Source organism: Rhipicephalus microplus, chromosome 1, assembly GCF_043290135.1.
Source record: "Rhipicephalus microplus isolate Deutch F79 chromosome 1, USDA_Rmic, whole genome shotgun sequence".
Classification (NCBI taxonomy): Eukaryota; Metazoa; Arthropoda; class Arachnida; order Ixodida; family Ixodidae; genus Rhipicephalus; species Rhipicephalus microplus.
In genome coordinates, this window is record NC_134700.1 from 12,150,022 (window position 1) to 12,170,519 (window position 20,498).

Below are 20,498 nucleotides of genomic sequence, written 5' to 3' on the forward strand. Positions count from 1 at the left end.
TAGAAGCATAATACCCAAGCGCGATACAATCTGCTCTTTTCTGGAAGACAACAATTCAGATATACTCGTGCTCACGGAAACTTGGCTATACCCTGCAATCACAAATAACGAAGTTCTTGCTGGCAGTGAAAGATATAACATATACCGCAAAGATCGCGTCGACAGGAGAGGTGGTGGTGTACTTCTTGGTGTAAAAAATACAATCTCTTCGTATGTACTGAATCTTGACTCACCCATTGAAATAATTTGGATAATGTGTGTGACTAAACACGCTAAAATTCTGGTTGGCAATTGTTACCGTCCGCCTGATTATAATAACACATTTGTACGTGATCTTCGTCATAGCATCAAAAATGCCAAAGATCTTTGCCCTACTGGTGTAGTTTACCTATTCGGTGACTTCAACCTCCCGCTGATTGATTGGACAAACTTCTCATCACCATGCTGCCTTTCCACAGAATTCATTAACTTAGTCTTGGACTTTAACCTCTCGCAAGTCATTGATCAACCAACCCGTGGTTTAAATACGTTAGACCTATTACTAACTAATGCTCCTGATTCAGTGAGGACAGTCTCTTGCCTAAGGGGCTTCAGTGATCACAATTTAATCGAGGTAACGTTGGACTTACCTGTACCATTTGCAGGAATATCCAAAAAGAAAATTCGGGACTACAGCAAAGCAGAGTTTGACAAAATAAGTGCACAGCTCGAAGAATTTTTTAGCAATGTCCTCTTTCCGTCATTCTACAACAGGTCTGTAAATGAAAACTGGGTGCTTTTTAGAGACAAGATGTCTTCATTGATAAACCAATATATCCCTGTTATCACTGTTTCTAATGATCTATCTAATCCCTGGTTCACTAAATCCCTCCGTAAGTAAAGAAACAAGAAAAAACGCCTGTACTGCAATGCCAAACGCAGTGCTACGCCCTCCGCTTGGGAAAAATACAAGCAGTACTTGACTGACTACTGTAAAGCAATATGCAACGCCAAAGAAAAATATTTTCACAACGACCTACCTTCTCTTCTGCAAAATAATCCAAAAAAATTCTGGCGCCTCATATCCCCTAACCACGGTTCCAACCAGTTGTCATTACTTAATGAAAACAACATTCCGCTTTCAGACTACGAGTGCTCCACTACTTTTAATACCTTTTTTTCATCTGTATTTAGCCAAGAAGATTCTTCTGACGTACCACATATCCCTGATTACAACTTCCAATACATGCAGCCTATTGAAATTACGGTGGAGGGTATCGCGTGTCGAATTAAACAGATTAAGGCATCCTCATCAGCTGGTATAGATGATATCAACTCTAAGGTAATTAAAAATACTGTTTCCATATCTAGCATTACATTATACCACATTTTTCGACAGTCGCTATCGTCTGGAAAACTTCCAGACGACTGGAAAATAGCCAAAGTAGTACCCATTTTTAAATCCGGAGATAAGAACTCACCTAAAAATTATCGCCCAATCTCGCTCACATGCATATGTTGCAAACTCCTCGAACACATAATCGCCTCCCACGTATACAGTCACCTCGAGACTAACAAATTCTTCTTTTCAAACCAGCACGGATTCAGAAAGGGCATGTCATGCGAAACACAGTTACTAGAATTCACTACAGACATTCATTACAACATAAATAATGGCCTACAGACTGATTGCATATTTCTTGATTTCGCCAAAGCATTCGATCGTGTCGCCCATTGTCGCCTTATTTCAAAATTATCTGCCCTCCGATTAGACTCCCTCACTTTATCTTGGCTACGCAATTTTCTGTCACTTCGCAAGCAGTTCACAATCGTTAATAATTCTTCCTCTCCCTCTTCGTATGTCTCTTCTGGCGTCCCACAGGGGAGCGTTCTTGGCCCATTACTTTTTCTTATCTACATCAACGACCTCCCAACTAACATATCATCGCATATCAGAATCTTCGCTGATGACTGCATGCTCTACAGACCTATAAACTGTCTTAACGATCACTCCATCCTTCAAGATGATCTGAACACTATTTCTAACTGGTGCAGCACTTGGCTTATGAGGTTGAATACTAATAAGTGTAAAGTTGTTTCTTTTGGACGTAAACAGGTCATATCTAACTTCACTTACCATATGCAATGTGACAGGCTCTCCACGGCGACTTCTTACAAGTATCTTGGCATCCACCTTACACCAGGGCTTTCCTGGTTTGATCACATCACTAACGTTTGTGCAAAAGCCTCCAAAACATTGGGGTATTTACGCCGAAACCTTCGTCGTTGTCCCACTAACATTCGCAAAATGTCTTACCTAACTTTCGTCCGCCCGCAACTTGAATATGCCTCATCTGTTTGGTCCCCTTCCGCTCAGTATCAAATTAACATGCTGGAAACAATCCAGAACAGAGCCACCCGTTACATTTCTAGAAACTATGACATCAATTCCAGTGTGACTCAGCTTAAACTCCATCATTCCCTCCAAGCATTAAATGTTCGTCGTCACGTGTCCTTGTTATGCCTATTTCATAAGTACGTCTACAGTAACAAAACATCGTCGTTGCACCTTCAACGCCCGCTCTACACGTCACGCAGATTACATAACCATCTCAGCTTCACTCGCATTTTTGGAAACACGAACGCGTTCAACACATCCGCACTACCACAAGCCATCCGCATGTGGAATGATCTTCCCGACGATATCGCCTCTGATAGCAACCCCAACACGTTTCGGCAAAAAGTTCAGACGCATTTCCTTAATATTTCATCTTGACGTTCTTTTACTTCTTTTCCGAGGGTTTTTATGTTACGGAGTGTTCTTATATACTTCATCGCCATGTTTACGTATTGCTGACTTATTGCTTTGTTAATTTTTTTTTGTTATTACTAACCGACATTGTACCGTTTTTATTTTGAAATTTACATGCGATTTTTCACTGTAACCCCCCTTACTCAATGCCTTCTGGCCTGTAAGGTATTTTCAATAAATAAATAAATAAATATAAATCGCTAGTTCATCCTGTACTTGACTCTGCGTCTATTGTCTGGAATCTGTATAAGCATTGCAAAATTCAAGAACTTTTTTTCGAGCTTCTTTAAACAATCAGCACTTGGTGTACCAAACGAACGAGCACAAATACGCGAAAGCCTCTGTGGTGCCGAGAACACGACAGGGACCTCAAGACGAGAGGCGACGTTCTTCAATAATTGAGCCACTCTGTGTACATAGGGAATGACAACAGGGCGCTTTTTCTGTGTTTTTTCCTTCGTGCCTCAATCGCTGGTGGCGTCCTGTCGAAATTTTCTCAATAAAGCTTCACATACTGACATTATCACCAAGGAAGGAAAAATCATAGGCATGAGCCTGGATATTTGCACCCTGAAACTTTCCTCAAGAACGTGGTGGCAAGACCTGGTAAGAGCTAACTGTGAGCTTGCACTGGCAATGGCCCTTTTCACTGCTTCAGAATGGGTGGAATGATATGGCAAGAGGAATAATACGGCAAAAAAGCCTTCTGAGCATGAGGGGGATACATCCAAGCTACATGGTTTTTGTCAAGCATGGAATGAAGATCTAAAAACTGCAATTCGTCATTGACAGGAAGCTCGTGGGTAAACTTGAGCCCTTGTCCAAATGCTCTCAACTTATCTAAAACGAACGTGACACAGTTGCAATCTCGATGTGGTGCCCCTCTTGAGCTCTATCCTCGGTTGTGGTCAGAGTAGATTGGGTGGTAATAGCGAGGTAGTTAGTCAGTTGGTCTAAAAGCAGCTATGAGCTTATTGCTTTACTTCACCAAGCTGCTGCCTCATGCCTTCGTACCTGTGGCACCATTTGGAAGGCTGCAGTTCATGGCAACACACCTCTTCTCCTGGTCCGTGCAGCACTCGCGAGCTCAGATACCGTTCACAATTGCCGTCCAGTTGCCGGCGTTGTTCTGGAAGCCACTAAAGCCCAGCTGGTGTGAGAGCTGCATGAGCAACTCTCTGCATCGCTCGAGCGATGCTGGCTCGAAGTGTGCAGCAGCAACCCCCAACATGGCGTTTATGGCGCTGAATGCCGGCATGATCACAGAAAGCAGCGCAGAGTTTAACTCTGTCAAGGCAATGACCATGGCAACGAGTTGTGTGATGGTACGCCGCAGGTCTGCGGCCCTATTTTATGATCAACAAGCGGCGTCAATGTCGGCAAAGGAGTAGGTGGTAATTGATTTGAGGCAGCTTGAGCGGCACCCGGCCCTCATTAGCTCAGGTGTCGATGGAGTCCGGGATGAGAGGTTGTTGGCATGAGAAGCGTCAGCAGTGGTGCCCAGCCACAGGAAACTGTGCGTCGTCTTGTCAGCGCCGGTATACACCAAGAAAACCTGAACGGCGTCCCTTGAATGCTCCCTCTTTGAAAGAGTCTTGCGGCTGGGATCCGGGTCATAGAAAGCTTGCGTAAGGTTCCCGAATGACTGGAGCCCATACGCCTTTTCCTACGCAGTTGGTAGGAACGTTCATGTCAGGTGGTGCCCTGTAACCACCAAAGAGGCACTGACTTCGTTCGGGAATGATTTGTTGAGTAGGTGCGGTAGCGGTCGGGTCGCGAAGTCCATAATTGAGGAAGCGTGGACAGCGTTTTTGGATGAAGAGACCCATGCTGCCAACGACCCCCAAGGACATGTACAGGTGGCTTCAGTCACAAGGTTAAGTTGTCAGACTGCGTCATTGTAAGGAATAACAGACACAGAGACAGCACCCATTTGAATATTGATCGATTGACCCATCTAACCTGGCACAACGCATCGGGACTCACGGTAAATTGAGGAGAAATAACAAACAAGAATGCCAAGAAAACTAAACGTCAAGACACGTGTAACAAGGTCAACATTTTTACAATGCTTCTAGGTGGTAATGGACTGCTGTAAAAGCGGGAAGTTTATACGAGATGTTAGGCTCCAAAAAATGCTTTGCATCTCTGGCATAGAGGACAGCACATCCGCCTTGTGTGCTTGAATGATGTCGGAGGTTTCACTTGTCGGCTGAGTAACTCACTGATATTTTTTAATTCCTCAGGTACCCTTTGCCATTTCGTGTACATCAGTTCTATGACGGAAACGTGCATCAATTGTCGCTTGACTGGTACAGAATATTTTGGGGTTATAAAAAAACTCCATCCTGATAAGCATGTTATGCAGAATCTTATCGGTGATATCTTTCTGTGTGCCTTCGTATTAGGCTTATCTTTCACTAGCATCCTAACATCATGTATCGTTTTACATAGTAAGGCACTATTTTGGACTGTTGTAATGCATTGTGCAGCATCTCTGCTTGGAGTTCGAGAGGAACTGGGAGGCCACATCCGTTGTTGGGGTCCCCTGCCGGACCGAGATGAGTACCTGGCTCTGCTGCGCAATGCGGATGTTGTTGTTTCCACTGCCCTTCATGAATTCTACGGGGTCGCCATGTAAGTTTTACCACCTTATGATTTTATTGGAAAGAAGCCTGCAATGTTTTATGTTCATTCTCCTAGACTAGGGGTCATTAACGCTTGGCTTACGGACCTCTTGCAAGCAGCCTTCGGCTCACGCCTTATTGTCTTTGTCGTATTGAGAGAGATTTCGTATGTTTATGAGCTACACAGACATTATCTGTGTAGCACATTTTTTTTTTTTTTTTTGTAAGGGATTCCCTGCAGTGAACACATGTTGAGACAAAACCGAGAAACAAAATTTTATATTTCAGGATTGTCGTCCAGACTTTAGTCCTTGTGAACGTACTTATGTTGCCGGAATCCTGGCGCCTAATCTCCATCAGAAATCACCCACCTTTGAGATATAAGACATATGTTCGAAATGGCAACTTTATCTGACACTTTGTACAAAATATTTCTTCCTCTGTATCTTCGTCACTGCCGTGGCACTCACAAGAGTAAATTTTTGTGACTGCGGCCCCTTAGCTAAACTGAGCTCGAGACCCATGTCCTGTAGCATTGGTGATCCAGTTGAAAATTTTATCGACAGTTCTACAAGTGCCAGTACATTGCAGTTACAGTTCTACGTTCAAAAGAATCACGTCAAGCATCGTTGCGTTGCCTGCATGTATGAATGATCGTCGTTCTATCTGCCAGCATTTGAAATTCAGTAGCTAAAATTTCTTCTTATTTGAGTTGTTTTTCATGGGTCGAGTGAATTTTTTGAACTTGAATACTGTCATGCAAAATCACGGTTCGATTTGCTAGAGTTCTATACATTTTAACCTAAGATCTGGTAGAAACAAGAGAGATGAACTTGACTGCTTTTTTGGTGGAATGGAATGTCGATTTGGTATTGTCATGTTTTCAGAAACATGGCTTGCTTTAGAAGATGATGTGTATAGCTTTCCCGGTTACAAACCTTTTTACATGAACCGTTGGGATAGACGGAATGCCGATTGCGAATCGTTTCAACTCTGAGCTTTTTTTGGAATTTTGTTGTACTAATCAGCTCTATGAAACTGTCGTAGTTAAATATAACAATATTATATTTTGTGTTTGCTACCGGTATCCATCGGAAAATTATCCGCTGTTGTTATTATATATAGATTCATTGCTAGAATTTGTTCATAGTAACGGTTATCAAACAGCTCTTGGAGGTGACCTGAATATAGATACGCTTACCCAGAATAAGCTGAAATTAGAGCTATAATCTCTCCTAAACATTCATCTCTGTCAGAAAATCGCTTATGCGAATTATGGCAACATGTGAAACTGCATTAGACTTGTTCATAACTAATTTTGATGTGTCTTCTATAAAGCCTGGTGTTTTGGTTTATGCATTTAGTGATCACATACCCTTGTTTATATTCACTTCTACCGCAGTTGAAAAGCATAAACAGGCACATCAAGCGCTCTCTTCTCGGCTGATAAGTGCTAACACATTATCTGCATTCCAAGAACGTGTTGCCAGGGCCACATAGGATGACGTGTATAAAGAAAAGAGTGCAGATGCGTATCATGAAGAGTTTATTCAGGAAATATACTGTGCATGTTTTTCATGACGACTTTAAAACAGACAAAAAGATGTTATGAACCGTGAATAGATAAGTGTTTGCTTAAGCTTATAAAGAAAAGGGACAGGTTGTACAGCCTATTTATGTAAACTAAATCACCAGAAGCATTAAAAACATTTAAAGAATATAAGAACTAGGCCCTAAAACAGCCAAGGGATGCTAAGAAGCACTATCATTTTAATCTGTTTAACTCAACTGCAGAAGGCCCTGATAAAATTTGGAGGACACTCGCTTTGATAACTGGGACTGCGCTTCATAGAACTATGACAGTGCTAAAAGAAGGAATTAAACTAAAAGGGGTTGATCTTGCTAATGCATTTAATGACTTCTTTTTGTCCCTCGTTCAGGCATATGATGGTATCAACCTCTCGTACTTGAGCCCACCTAATTCTCAGTCATTATTTCTGAGGGGGGTTACCATCCAAGTATCAGCAGAGCAGCTGATGCATCATTAAGTAACAGCAGAGCAGCTGATGCATTCGGTATTCAAACAGCGCCAGTGAAATTTGTCATAGACATAATTGTATGTTGCCTAGAGTGCACTTTTAATCTTTGTTTGACAACAGGCGTTTTCTCTCAAAGCATGCAGACTACAAAGGTCACAGTAATATTCCAAAAAGGCGACAAGAATGATCGTTCAAATTACCACCCTGTATCAGTGCTGCCTGTTTTTTTCGAAAGGTTTAGAGAAAGTGATATTGGAGAGGTTTTGTTCGTTCACTGACCACATTATTATCATAAGTCCTGCGAAATTCGGTTTTCGAATATTGGGGGCATATTGGTTCCGTACCTATTTATATTGTACATCAATGACATAGTAAATGTTGACTCATCGGCAAAGTGCATAATTTATGCAGACGATACAAGCATGTTTTTTGAGGGTGAGTTAGGTTCTGAAACATCAAATTAAGCCAATACGATGCTGTAAGTATACACAAGTGGGCGACGAGCAATTGCCTTAAAATAATGTAGAAAAAGCAAATGCAATATTGTTTCATCCATGCAATAAACAATTTCAGGTAAGCCGAATAAATTAAACAGTACCGAAATGAAAATATTGCCATCTTTGAAATCACTTGGCGTATATTTCTCTGAAACTATGGCATAGGATTGCCAAGTGAATCACTTAGTAAATGGCCTAGAATAATAGGTACTATATGTCGCCATTGCAGTTATCTTCCTATATCTATTAACAAAACTTTATATAATTCAATGTTTCTTTCTTTGGTTCAATACGGAATTCTAGTCTGGGGGACCACTACAGCTAAAAATATTCAATGACTCGTGGTACTACAAAAAAGAGCCATAAACTAGTTTCCAGGTTGCCATATCTTTGGTATACTGCTCTTTTGTTGACAAAGCTTAGTACCATAAAAATTGAATCTTTGTACACATATAGGCTTTGTCGCATGTATAGACGCCCCGCCGCGGTGGTCAAGTGGCTAAGGTACTCGGCTGCTGACCCGCAGAGCGCGGGTTCGTGTCCCGGCTGCGGCGGCTGCATTTCCAATGAAGGCGGAAATGTTGTAGGCCCGTGTGCTCAGATTTGGGTGCACGTTAAAGAACCCCAGGTGGTCTAAATTTCCGGAGCCCTCCACTACGGCGTCTCTCATAATCATATAGTGGTTTTGGGATGTTAAACCCCACATATCAATCAATCAATCGCATGTATAGACTGGCCAGAAGTAAGAATGATGGCTCTTTAATACAACTGGCATCATTACAGTAACATTACTGCTTTTATAAATTCCGTCATGTAAAACCTTGGATTGTTAACAAAAACAGAACTATATACGGTGACCAAATGCTACAGTTTTGTTTACTGACTATTTGAAATCGATTATACATACAAAGAAAATGGTCTCAATGTATCCACTTTGTCGCTAAAAAGCCTACGTGACATATTTGTATGATTGCTTGCGCTGCCATAAGTTCATCTATTATTCTTTTTATTTTGCTGTCTGCATCACTACGGGTATTTTTCTTTTGGTTTTTCAAATCTTTACAATACCTTTGTTCATTATTTTTTACCGTGTTTGTTCAGTGTTTTTACTGTTCTGTTCATGCATTAGGTATAAAGTATGTTTTGAACTGCTGTAACCACTCAGTGTGTAAGATGGCCAGGTTCCCCTCAACCTGCTCAGTGCAGCCAGCTTTTTTGCCTGGTTTCTTTGCAATCTTGTTGCACAGTAAATTCAATTCAATCTTGCACTGTGATGCGATATGATGGAAGTTTACCAAGGCATTACGCTTTGTGTTCGACGTCTACAAATACTTCGACAAGGGTCTCATTGAGAGTCGGTAAGACCACTCATGCGCCTGTGGTAGGTCTTGCGGCAATTTGTGCGTTTCTGTTGTTGAACAACTTGGCTAAGTTTTCCCCATGAAGTATAAGATTTTCTGAGGCACTGTGTCGCAGCAACATTCTTTTGCGAGGAATTTTGCAATGGGCTGCACTAGCTTTGACTAGGGTTTTGTTTCAGCTTAGCAGGTTAGGCAGTCGATAGCCATCAGGGATGTAGCCAAAATATTTGGAGGGGGGAAGCAGAGGGTTCCATCAATATTTAGAAAAAGTGAATATTGCGGGTGGCGGTTGGGTTAGATCTCCTCGCTTTCAAACCACCTTTCTGGCTACATGGCCATATGATAATCCATTTATTCAGTGATGTCATCGTTAGACTTGGTCTCCTGCTCGATCTGCTGAAACAATATGTATAAAGTGGCTATAATGCCCCCAGAAATTCTGCAGGCCTTTTCAGTGGTGCTTGGCGTGGTTCTGACAGTCGTGACATGTCTTGACTTAGTAGGAGACACTGGCATTCATGCGCGACCAATAGTTGTTTTTTTTTTAATAGGAAAATGGTTTATACCAGGGTCTACGCCGTCCCCGCTGACACATATCTCTCATGGATATGACGGATATGACGTAAAATACACACTAAGAGACTTCAAAGAAATAAAACATATGATAAAGCAAGCGTCTGTCGCCCGGAATCAAACCTGCATCCTCTCGATTCGCAGCGATAACCACTATGCCACGAAGCATACGTTGTCTGGATTGCTAAGGGCAAGACATATATATACACCACACATTCTTTAATGGTCCTCAGATCTTTGAACCTCTAGTGCATTTTTGTTATCAGTGGCTAGACGGCGCAAAGGGCTCGCGTGATCGCGTTCTGAAGGTCTATGCCTTGACGAAGTGCCACCTCCATGGAGCGTGATCTCTCCTGCATCCTGCACGCGCGCTTATCAGGTTCGTAATTTGGGAGAGGATCAAGATCACTTCGCTTGTTGCCGCGGCCGCTTTTACAAAAAGAGTGCACTGCTGACACACGACGCAGAAATAATTCTGATAGTCGTTCACGCTTGTCTTTTGTATACCTACGCACTCGTTTCGTGTGTGTTTCAATTTGAACAGCGTGCTTTAAGTATTTAGTTGTGACAGTTGCTAGTCCTCACCCGTCCTGTGTATGCTAATTTCGTGCGTGCTTTCTGCTTGAGATGTGCGCTACAAGTTTTGAGGTGTTCATCATTCTTAACGTGACTTTGTAATTTGTTGCTTTTGCTGAAACAATGCACAATAAAGGCTAAACTATCTCCGAGACACGTTTCACGTTCCTCTTATACCGATTTCTATATAGGGAAGTTTTGCCACATTTTTTTCATCTTGCCGTTTGGCTGAAAGCACAGTGGACAGTAGCTGCGAAGAAATGGAGAGAAGTTGGTGTCCCCGAAGACGTGATTTGTAGTGAGAATAAGAGCATGACCTGGGCACAATGTCCTGACCCAAAGATGTTCTACAGTGCAAGCTTCTGCTCGCTGCTGTTTGCCTCCGCTTCCCATGAACATGTCCTCAGCGCGGTAGTCTTATGTCATTCGGGACGTAGGACGAGCAGCCAAGGGAGATACATTAACCATAGAGATGTCTAGCTTATGCAGTATTAGGGACATGGAGCCGGGAGGGTAAACTTGCTAGGCATTTTAATTGGTGATTGTTGCTTACAACCTATGAGACCCTATGGTGGTTGCAGAAAGAGGGGTGGTAGGAGTGATAATGCCATGTTTATCACCCAACAAACAATGGGGTTGGGGGCGGGAGCCAAGGGCTCCGAGTGCCACCCTCTGGCTTCGCCACAAAGCATCTCATCACTTGAAAAAAGAAAGCGCGAAAATTGAATGCTAACAGGGTATTTTCTGCTCATTCAAAGTAGATAAGTATTTGCTGCCTGACGAGGCCATGCATTTCAGTGAACTGCGAAGGTTGCCAAAAAAAGCAAAGGACCAGGTACCGTAATTACTCGAATCTAACGCACACCTTTTTTCCGGTTAAGCGAGTTCATAAATCACATGTGCGTTAGAATCGAGTACGAAAAAAAAAATGAATACGGTCATTCTATTGCCATCAGCACTTCCAAAATCGCCGCCCCCTACTTGCGTCGGCATGCAGCGTCGGCCATTTCTGCCTATGTGTTTCTCATGTGCAGCACTTCATACGTGTGCTGAGGAGTTCGTCATATTGTAGTGCATTAGCATCGACGGCATGGTAGGGCCAACTTCAAAAACTCGACGAGTGCACCACAATGCCGCTTTTAAAAGAAAAGTCATCGCATGTGCCGAAACGGACGGGAATCTGGCCGCATCGCGGTAGTTCAGAGTTTCCGAAACGTGCGTGCAGGACTGGCGGAAACAAAAGCAGAATATTGTCGACAGCAATGATTCACGCAAAGGCTTCAGTGGACCACAGCAGGGTCGGTTTCCACAAATCGAAGAGCTGCTCGGCGAGTATGTGATTAAGCAGTGAGCGGCACAGCGGCCCGTGACGACAGAACTGCTCCAAGTGCAGGCTATGAAGTTAGCCTTAGAAAAAGGACTAATGTGGAGCCAGTTTAAAGCGAGCAGGTGCTGGCTAACTAACTTTATGAAGAGGAAAGGCTTTTTCCTCCAGGCGAACGGGCATATGCCGGAAGTTGCCGGAGGAGTACGAAGAAAAGCTTCACAGTCTTCAGAGGTTCGTCCTAAACTTGCGGCACAACAACGGCTACCTGCTTGGGCAAATCAGGAATGCCGATCAGAGCCTCTTTAATTCGACATGCCTGGCACCACAACCGTCGAGGAGAAGGGGGCGAAGCAAGTTCGTGTGCTGACATCGGGCCACGGTAAAACTAGACTGACAGCAATGCTTCGTTGCACGTCAGATAGGCACAAGTTTCCCCCTACTTCATATATAAACGGAAGACGCTCTCGAAAGGAGTCGTTTTCCCGAGTGGTGTGATCGTGCGGGCCAACGAGAAAAATGGGTGCGCGTTGCAATCAATGTCTTAGTTTTTTTGGTTTTTTGTTTTCGTCGTGGAAACCGGGCACGCGTTACAATCGAGGGCGCGGTAGAATCGAGTAAATACGGTATACCAAGTGAATTGAAAATGTTTTTCATCAGATTCCTCTCGCATGCGGTAAGTTTTATGTAGGTTAGACGAGTTGTTGTTCTAGCAATATAGATAAGAGTCGGCCCTTAAAAGCCTGCCCTGTGCACCCTGTAAAGGGTGCACAAGATGGTTGGCTAGCCAGCCAGTGTCAGTCACGCACATGTATCAGATTGCACAGTTGGCTGACAACTTTATCAGCACTTCGTCAAAAGCTCTATTGCCCAAGTAACTGGTAACTGGATCATCTACGTAAAAGGTTTTTGTAATGAGCCTGTCACGGGATATTATTGGGGTGGCTATTTTTCGTTTAAATAGGCGGTGCTTTGTTTTCACGAATAAATAATAGTTGGAAGTCAGTGCGTTCTGTTTGCGTGCATCCTTTTGGCGGCGCTGTTTTCTAAGCAGAACGAACAAGTCCAGCTTGTTGTACCTCTGGAACTGTGTGCAATACGCTTCTTTATGCCATTGCTTCCTGCTAAAATAAAAGAAAATTTCGCAAACAACTAACTATCATTTGCTCTAACAATATGCGCCTACCGAAACATGTGGAATGGTCTTTGCTCATACAATGCTACATTTGTTTGTACTTTTCTTTCATTTGTCAGATTTTTTACAAATTAAATTTATTATAATATTCTGAAACCTATGTAGGCTTTATGTAATGCATTTGGGCCCTGAAGGTGTAATAAATTGAATGAAATTCTTATGTGTCACGCACAGTATTGCCTATAATTATGGAAGATCATGCGGGTAGTTCGATACAATGAATAAAGAGAATATGTTTTGAGGACATGGTCAGCGTCTTCAAAGCGCACCCATATTTCTGACATTCAGAACCTGTATGGGAGCCCCACTGAGTGGGCTAATAAAGGAAATTTATTTGTAAAGTCTCAGTGTGTCTTTGCAGCCTGTTCTTTAGTATAAATGTTGAAAGCATGACGAGAAATGTACCTGGCGAACTCATTTAAATCCGCTCAAGACAGAAAATCACCGGCGCTATTTGGGTAACAATAACGCAAGGCAACGGGACACAAAATGAACACAGGGACACACACACAGAGGGCTACTGTGTGTAGCACTGTGTTCACGTCTCTGTGTTCGTCTTTTGTCCCATTACCTCGCGCTACCATTGTTACTCAGATACGACGTACCAACAAGGCCGCCTTGTAACTTTAACACCCGGAGGTAGTGATACACCATCCGGTCTGTTTTTCGCAGGTGCGTAGTCAGAATTTTATTTCGGGGAGGAAGAAATAGAGATGGCGTTACTTTAGTCTGAAGTCGAGGCTAGGCAGACAAATGTGGTCAAGTGTCATATTACGCTCTGTGTACCATGGCAAAAAAAAATAAACAAATTAACTGGGGAGGGTGTGGGAGGCACAGGTTCAGCGTGCCAGCTTTGGGCTATATACGTGCGAACTGTACGCATGCCAGCAACACAGGGCACATTTTTCTTTGCATATCTTTCTACCACAGCTAGTGGTACGTTAGTCGCTCGAAATATGCGAGAACAACCGCGCAAGTTCTCGTGGTGCAGACAAGAAACACGCCTAACAGCAGCACAGAGCATCAGGTAGGCACTAAGTTTACTTTGCCTGAGCTAGTGTCGTCTTCTAGCCTGCAACGGTGCATAGCAAGCAACTTGTGCCACGATAAAATCATTCTTTACAGAAATGGCTTTGATCTTTTTCCCACCCTGAGCCACCTATCAGTCACCCTAGTCACTTTCTTGTAGACTCGACCTTTCTTTAGAGCTGGTCTGCAGATTTTCTGCAGACGCCGAGCATACGACAAGTACTTTTCTGACAATGTATGTCCAGAGTATGTACGTGCAGATGTATATAACAAATATGCGTGCATCTATACATTATAGACCATGACAAACTTGATAAGAATGATCAAATGACCTCATACTTTTCGTCACCCATCAGTCGCATCTGTACAGATCTAATATGCAGATTTTCGGCAGACGCTGAGTAGACGGAAACATGCCCACAGGCAGCCCGGAGACCAAACAAAAAAAGACTGCTCAGAAGTCTCCATTTACGACACTCAATTGAGTGTCATGAATTCCAACAGATACATCCAGTCGGGGTCGGTCTCCACCGAGTTTGAACTCGAAGACCCTTGTCAACCTAAACAATAATGACCTAAATTAAAGTAAACACACAGAAGAAACTACCGCAATGTCCGTTAGGCTTCAACCGTACAGCTCACCCCGCATACCGTCTGTCGCCACGAATGTAAAGTCGTCGGGGGTCCCCTAAAGGAAACGTCTCCTTGTAAGAAGGAAGATAGCGCTCGCACAACAAAGCCGGTGAGGCATTGTAGGACACCACCGAAACCCTGCTCTTGGGCAGACTCGCGACATTGGAATGAGCCAAAAGTAAAAGAAAATAGCTACATCAACGTTTATGCGACACCTCCCCTATACGAACTAAGAGTGTTCCACTCTTGATTAGCTGCAAGTAACCTAAAAAAACACAAAGAAGAACATAATGTGCTTCGTGCCCTCCCAAAGAAGAAAGAACATTTCACGTTCTTTTAAAAGAAAACACGTAACTTAAAAGACATAACTATAACATGGGAAAAAAGCGACCTGCGACTCAATAAATGTACAAAGCATTTTACATCAGCAAGACACTGAAGCATTAACACATGATAATGAAATACACATCCTCCAAATGAAACTTGGTTTAATACCAAGTTTCATTTGGAGGATGTGTATTTCACATCCTCCAAATGCGCAACAGCGCAACAAATAAAACATAAACTGCCAACTGGAATTCTGACGCCCACATCTCAGTACGAAAGCACACACGAAGTGACCGCTTCTACTCATTTTGTGTGGTAATCAGTCATCACAAGCACGTAGCGATTGCCACGTTTACTTTTCACGAAGAGTCTAAAAAAATCCATCTCGATTCGCTCGGATGACTGCCCCACAGGGGGTATAGGTTGAAGAAAACTGACAGGTTTGCTGGGTGATGGCTTTCTTCTCTGTCAGTCTGGGCACATATACGAACAACTTTGTCCAGAAATACCGGTAGCATACTTTTTCCCATGTGCGCTTGACACCAAGGTGACCCACCATGGTGTTATTATGGCAGTGCTAAAAAATGTCCGGTCTCAGACACCTGGCGACAAGTGCCGCGCGGTCTTTCCGAAACCGTTTCGCCCTTCAATGCAGAACACCATCAATCAACCAAAAGCTCCGTGCCGTTCTTTTAGTTTTCCTGACAATGGGGGCCTTCGGCCGCTCGAGGTGCTGAATAATCTCTCTCATCCATGAATCTGCCCGCTGCCGTTCCCTAATGTTCACTTGATCTAGAGCCAGCAAGGGTAATCAATTTTCTTCGCTTGCTGGGGAAGGTGAGAAAGCATATCGGCTCCGTTCTTTTGGCCTGGGGGGTGTCTCAGGGTTATGTCGAGTTCCTGCAGCAACAAAGACCACCGCTTAAGATGACCATTTGGATTCCAGACCTTCATAAGCCAAGCAAGGCTAGCATCGTCCGTCACGACTGTGAAATTAGGCCCAAAAATGTACGGCCAAAACTGCGCACAGGCGTGCACGACGGTGAGACATTTCTTTTCAGTGTTGCTGTAATTAGTCTCAGATTTATTAAGGTGCCAGCTAGCATATGCGATGACTCTTTCCTGAGCTGCGATTTTCTGAACGAGCACAACTTCAATGCCGTAATCGTAAGCATCAGTGTGCACCTCTATTGGCTGTCCTGGCTCAAAGTTATGCAGAACGGGGGCAGTGATAAGCTTGTCCTTGAGAAATTGCATCGCTATTTCGCAGGTCTCATCTCAGACGAAAGGGGCATCTTTTTTGGTCAGGTTGGTCAGAGGTCGAGAAATACTAGAAAAATCTCTAATGAATCGCTAATAGTAGTTGCAGATTCAAGAAAGTTCTGCACACCTTTCTTCTTTCGTTGCTTTGAAAATTTTTTGATCATTGCCACTTTGTCAGGATCTGGTCAGCTAAAAATGTGTCCGAGATACTTGATCTCTCTTCAGGCAAAACTGCACTTCTCGGACTTAAGTCGCCCCGCCGCGGTGGTCTAGTGGCTAAGGTACTCGGCTGCTGACCCGCAGGGCGCGGGTTCGAATCCCGGCTGCGGCGGCTGCATTTCCGATGGAGGCGGAAATGTTGTAGGCCCGTGTGCTCAGATTTGGGTGCACGTTAAAGAACCCCAGGTGGTCTAAATTTCCGGAGCCCTCCACTACGGCGTCTCTCATAATCATATAGTGGTTTTGGGACGTTAAACCCCACATATCAATTAATCAATCAATCGGACTTAAGTCGTAAGTTCGCCGCGTCCAAAGCCGTAAGTATGCTTTCAAAGTCTTTCCAATGGGCTGTCGTGGTCTTAGAGAAAATCACAATGTTGTCCAAGTAGGTCAAACACACCCTCCAGAGCAGGACACTGAGAACTTTATTGATCATTCTCTGAAATGTTGTGGGTGCATTACACGGACCGAATAAGACAGTGTTGAATTCATAGAGTCCCCCCCTGCAAGTAAATGCTGTCTTTGGTTTATCCTCTTCTGGAATTCCAATTTGCCAGTAGCCTGATATCAAATTCAATGTCATGAAGTAACGGGATCCATGCAGCACATAAAGAATGGCATCGGTTCTTGGCAAGGGGTGCACGTCTCTCTGACAGCATTGACTTTTCTAAAATTTCGACAGAAGCGCCAGCCGTCGTTCGGCTTCTTAGAACCACAGGAGATTACCATGGGCTGTTGGACTCTCTGATCACTCACTCATCAAGGATTTCATTAATCTTTTGGCCAATACCTTCCTTTTGAAGGCGGAATGTCGTTGGGGATGTTGATGACTGGGAGCCGAATCACCGGTGTCTATGACATGCTCCACGACGTCAGTTCTCCGAATTGGGTTGCGTTCTCCCGTAAACAAGAGGAGACGCTCTAGGTGCCGACCAGTGCGGACGCGCGAAGATCGGCTCCTGCTTTCAAGAATGCTTTCCTGTGGTATTCACGAATTTGTCGCTGAGTTTTCAGTCCCATCGTGTGCCTAAGTTCTCAAGAACTCAGCAGATACCATCTTTGTGCTGGTGAGTGGACTTTTAAACCGTTTTTGGGGCATTTTTACACGGCAACGCCACCGGGGGATTTAAGCCTAACAACCAAGGAGGCGATTGTCGCCGATGCGCCGACCCGGCGCCAAGGTGATGCAACGCTCTGCGTGTTCCAGAACCTGCAACTCAGAATGGAATGCCAAGTAGATGGAGAGGACATCTCTCCAGAGGATTGCACGGAAGGCATGGGTTGGAAGGAAGCCGAAACGAGACGCTCAAGGAATAAGCAAGCCACGGTTAGCGTTCCTGCTGCCAAGGGTTCGACCAAGGCTGACGTTGCGTGAGACGCTCGAACCAGTCGTAGTAGGTATGATACCAAGCATACAATCGTGCGAGCTGGACGCATGCCGCCACTACCCAAGGACTTCAGCAAAATTGTGCTACGACCACGTGGAGGATTAAATATCTCGAGAATTGGCACTGGAGCCGTGGCAGACGCGATAGTACTGGCGGCCGGCATCAAAGAGGAGGAGGCCATGCAGGACATCATCTGTTCCAACTTGCAGCAGAACATTATGGTGGCGAGCACTCCGGACCAAGAGAGAGCTTCAAGATACCTCAAGGTCAAGCAAATTGACATTGGAGGCAAAGTTTTCGAGGTTAGCGCGTACGCCACGGCACCCCACGATACTTGTACAGGAGTGATTCGCGGGATCCCCGTAAGCGATACTCAGGACATTTTGACCCGAAAGATTGTGAACGTGAACAACCCGCTCGCGCTGCAGGTCAAGAGAATCAAGGACACCGGGACAATCATCATAGCGTTCGAAGGACACAAGGTGCCCAGATTCGTGAGATATGAACCTTCACTTTTGCAGTGCTCCCTTTACCGCAAGAACATCGATATTTGTTACGTCTGTGGAAAGCTGGGACATCGGTCTGACGTCTGTCCGAACCCAGCTAAAACCATCTGCAGAGGCTGCGAGATCAAGAACCCAGATAGCCTGCACCAGTGCAATCCAAGATGCAGGCTGTGTGACGGTCACCATCCCACGGCAGACAAAGAGTGCAAGAACAGGTTCTTAGTGCCATACGTCATAAGACGCAGACGTTGGGAAAGATCGCGAGCAGCCGCAGAAGCCCGGAACGCATCAATCACATCGAGTCCAGACATCAACGACAAGCAGCTTATTCCAGCCTACGGGACCCAGAGCATCTAGACTACTCAAGAACAGCAAAGGCGGCCCCACTCCAGGGGGAGGTCGCATTCCAGAAGAGGTTCTAGACCCAAGGCCCGCTCCCAATCACGGGGGCGCTCGAGTTCTCAAGGTCACCATCAGCGTCGAGATCAGCCTGGGCGGCACCCGAATGGCCAGCTGCCTGGCGTTCAGTTCGAGATCACGGCTTCACACCTGGGGAGGGCGCCTGCAGTTGCATCGAAAGGCAGCTGGGCTGAGCGAGTGCGCAACGGCGCGGCAGAGGTAATGACCGGTAAGCTGCCAGAGCATGATAGAATTACACAGCTAGAGCAAGAAAACGCGAGACTTACAAAATCGAATGAGAGGCTATCAGCTGAGTTAAAGGAAATTAAAATTCTTCTCACTAAGCTAACCAGCACGCAGTCTTCACAGCCAATGCCTCAGCCAGTCGATGTCCCTGTGGCTGAAAACGTGGGGGACTTGAGAACCACAAAAAAGAGGGCAGTCATGGCAGAATACGTGGAAGCCAACCAAACGAGCATGTCAGATATGAAGGAGGTCCTTGACACGCTCAGCAAAGTAGTAGCCATTCTTAGCGAGCAGATGGGTAGGCTACAGTCAAGCGTGGCGGCACTGGAAGAGCATATGACTTTGCGCATTACAAAGGTCGAAGCATATATGCACAATACAGCAAGGCCTCCTCATGCACCAAACTCACCCCTTCGGCCACCAATACTAGTGGTACCAAACCTGTCGACAGGTGCAGCATCAGGCTCTGGCCGCCCATGTAATAACCATGATGGCAGCGCTACGTGAAGCATTTCGTATCTGGCAATGGAACTGTAGAGGTTACCTTAAAAAGAAGGCAGCCCTACAGCAGTATATCAGGAGCAGCCAAGAAAAGCCTCATATTATATTATTAGAAGAAACCCTTTCACCGCAAGCAACGTTGCCTGGATTCCGGCCTGTAATAGGGGATACTGAAAGGAGGGGAGTCTGCACCTTCGTATGTAACAAACTAACGCACGTAACCCACGACCTCAAGATAGAAGCAGGCCGGTTGGAACACGTCATGGTAGAGATCGTGCCAGGTACCAGCAATCGTCAGAGCATTTTCATTCTTAATAAATACAGCAGTCCAAAGTACCAAAAGCAAGGGTTCAAGACGGTTCTAAAGAAAGCTGTTAATATTGCCGGGGAATGTCCACTCGTCATAGCAGGTGATTTCAACGCCCCTCATCATACCTGGGGTTACAAGTACAACACTGGGAAAGGAAATTGACTTTGGCAAAGTGCCAGTGAACTTGATCTCACCCTAATCACAGACCCCAGCCTACCAACAAGGCTTGGTACATCTTGCTGCAGGGATTCCACCCCGGACCTTACATTTGTAAGGAACATCAAGAAGGCCCAGTGGATGAACCTTGCTGTAGACCTAGGGAGTGACCACTGCATTCTTGCCACTACCTTCTCCGTGGAGCGTAAAAAGCAGAGAGAATTCCACTTCACAGACTGGGATAAGTTCAGGAAGATAAGGATGGAAAGGGAACAAGATGGCCACAGACAAGGCTTGGAGCAGTGGGTCAAACAGATTAAAGATGACATCAAATCCGTCTCCTCCACCATTACCACAGATTTTCCAGTTGAAAAAATGGATACCCGGCTCGCTCATCTTCTTGAGGCAAAGCAAGCACTACTGAACCGTTGGAAGGGTCAGCGCCTGAACCAAAGACTGAAGAAGAAGATAGCTGAGGTAAACAGATCAGTCGAGGAACATTGTCGCGCACTATCCAGGCAGCAATGGGACGAAATCT

At 44.7% G+C, this 20,498-nt stretch overlaps 1 protein-coding gene across 11 annotated transcripts in view; it reads left to right on the forward strand.

Moving 5' to 3' along the window:
* LOC119178176 (tRNA-queuosine alpha-mannosyltransferase) overlaps positions 1 to 20,498 on the forward strand; it is a 263,027-nt gene that overhangs the window by 97,964 nt on the left and 144,565 nt on the right. For all 11 annotated transcript variants that reach the window (XR_012893892.1, XR_012893895.1, XM_075887161.1 and 8 more), the window contains exon 4: positions 5,284 to 5,428. Coding sequence is in view for 9 of the 11 variants with exons in the window: in XM_075887161.1 (XP_075743276.1) it covers positions 5,284 to 5,428 (145 nt within the window). In the remaining 2 variants the exon portion in view is untranslated. The remainder of the gene's footprint in view (positions 1 to 5,283; positions 5,429 to 20,498) is intronic.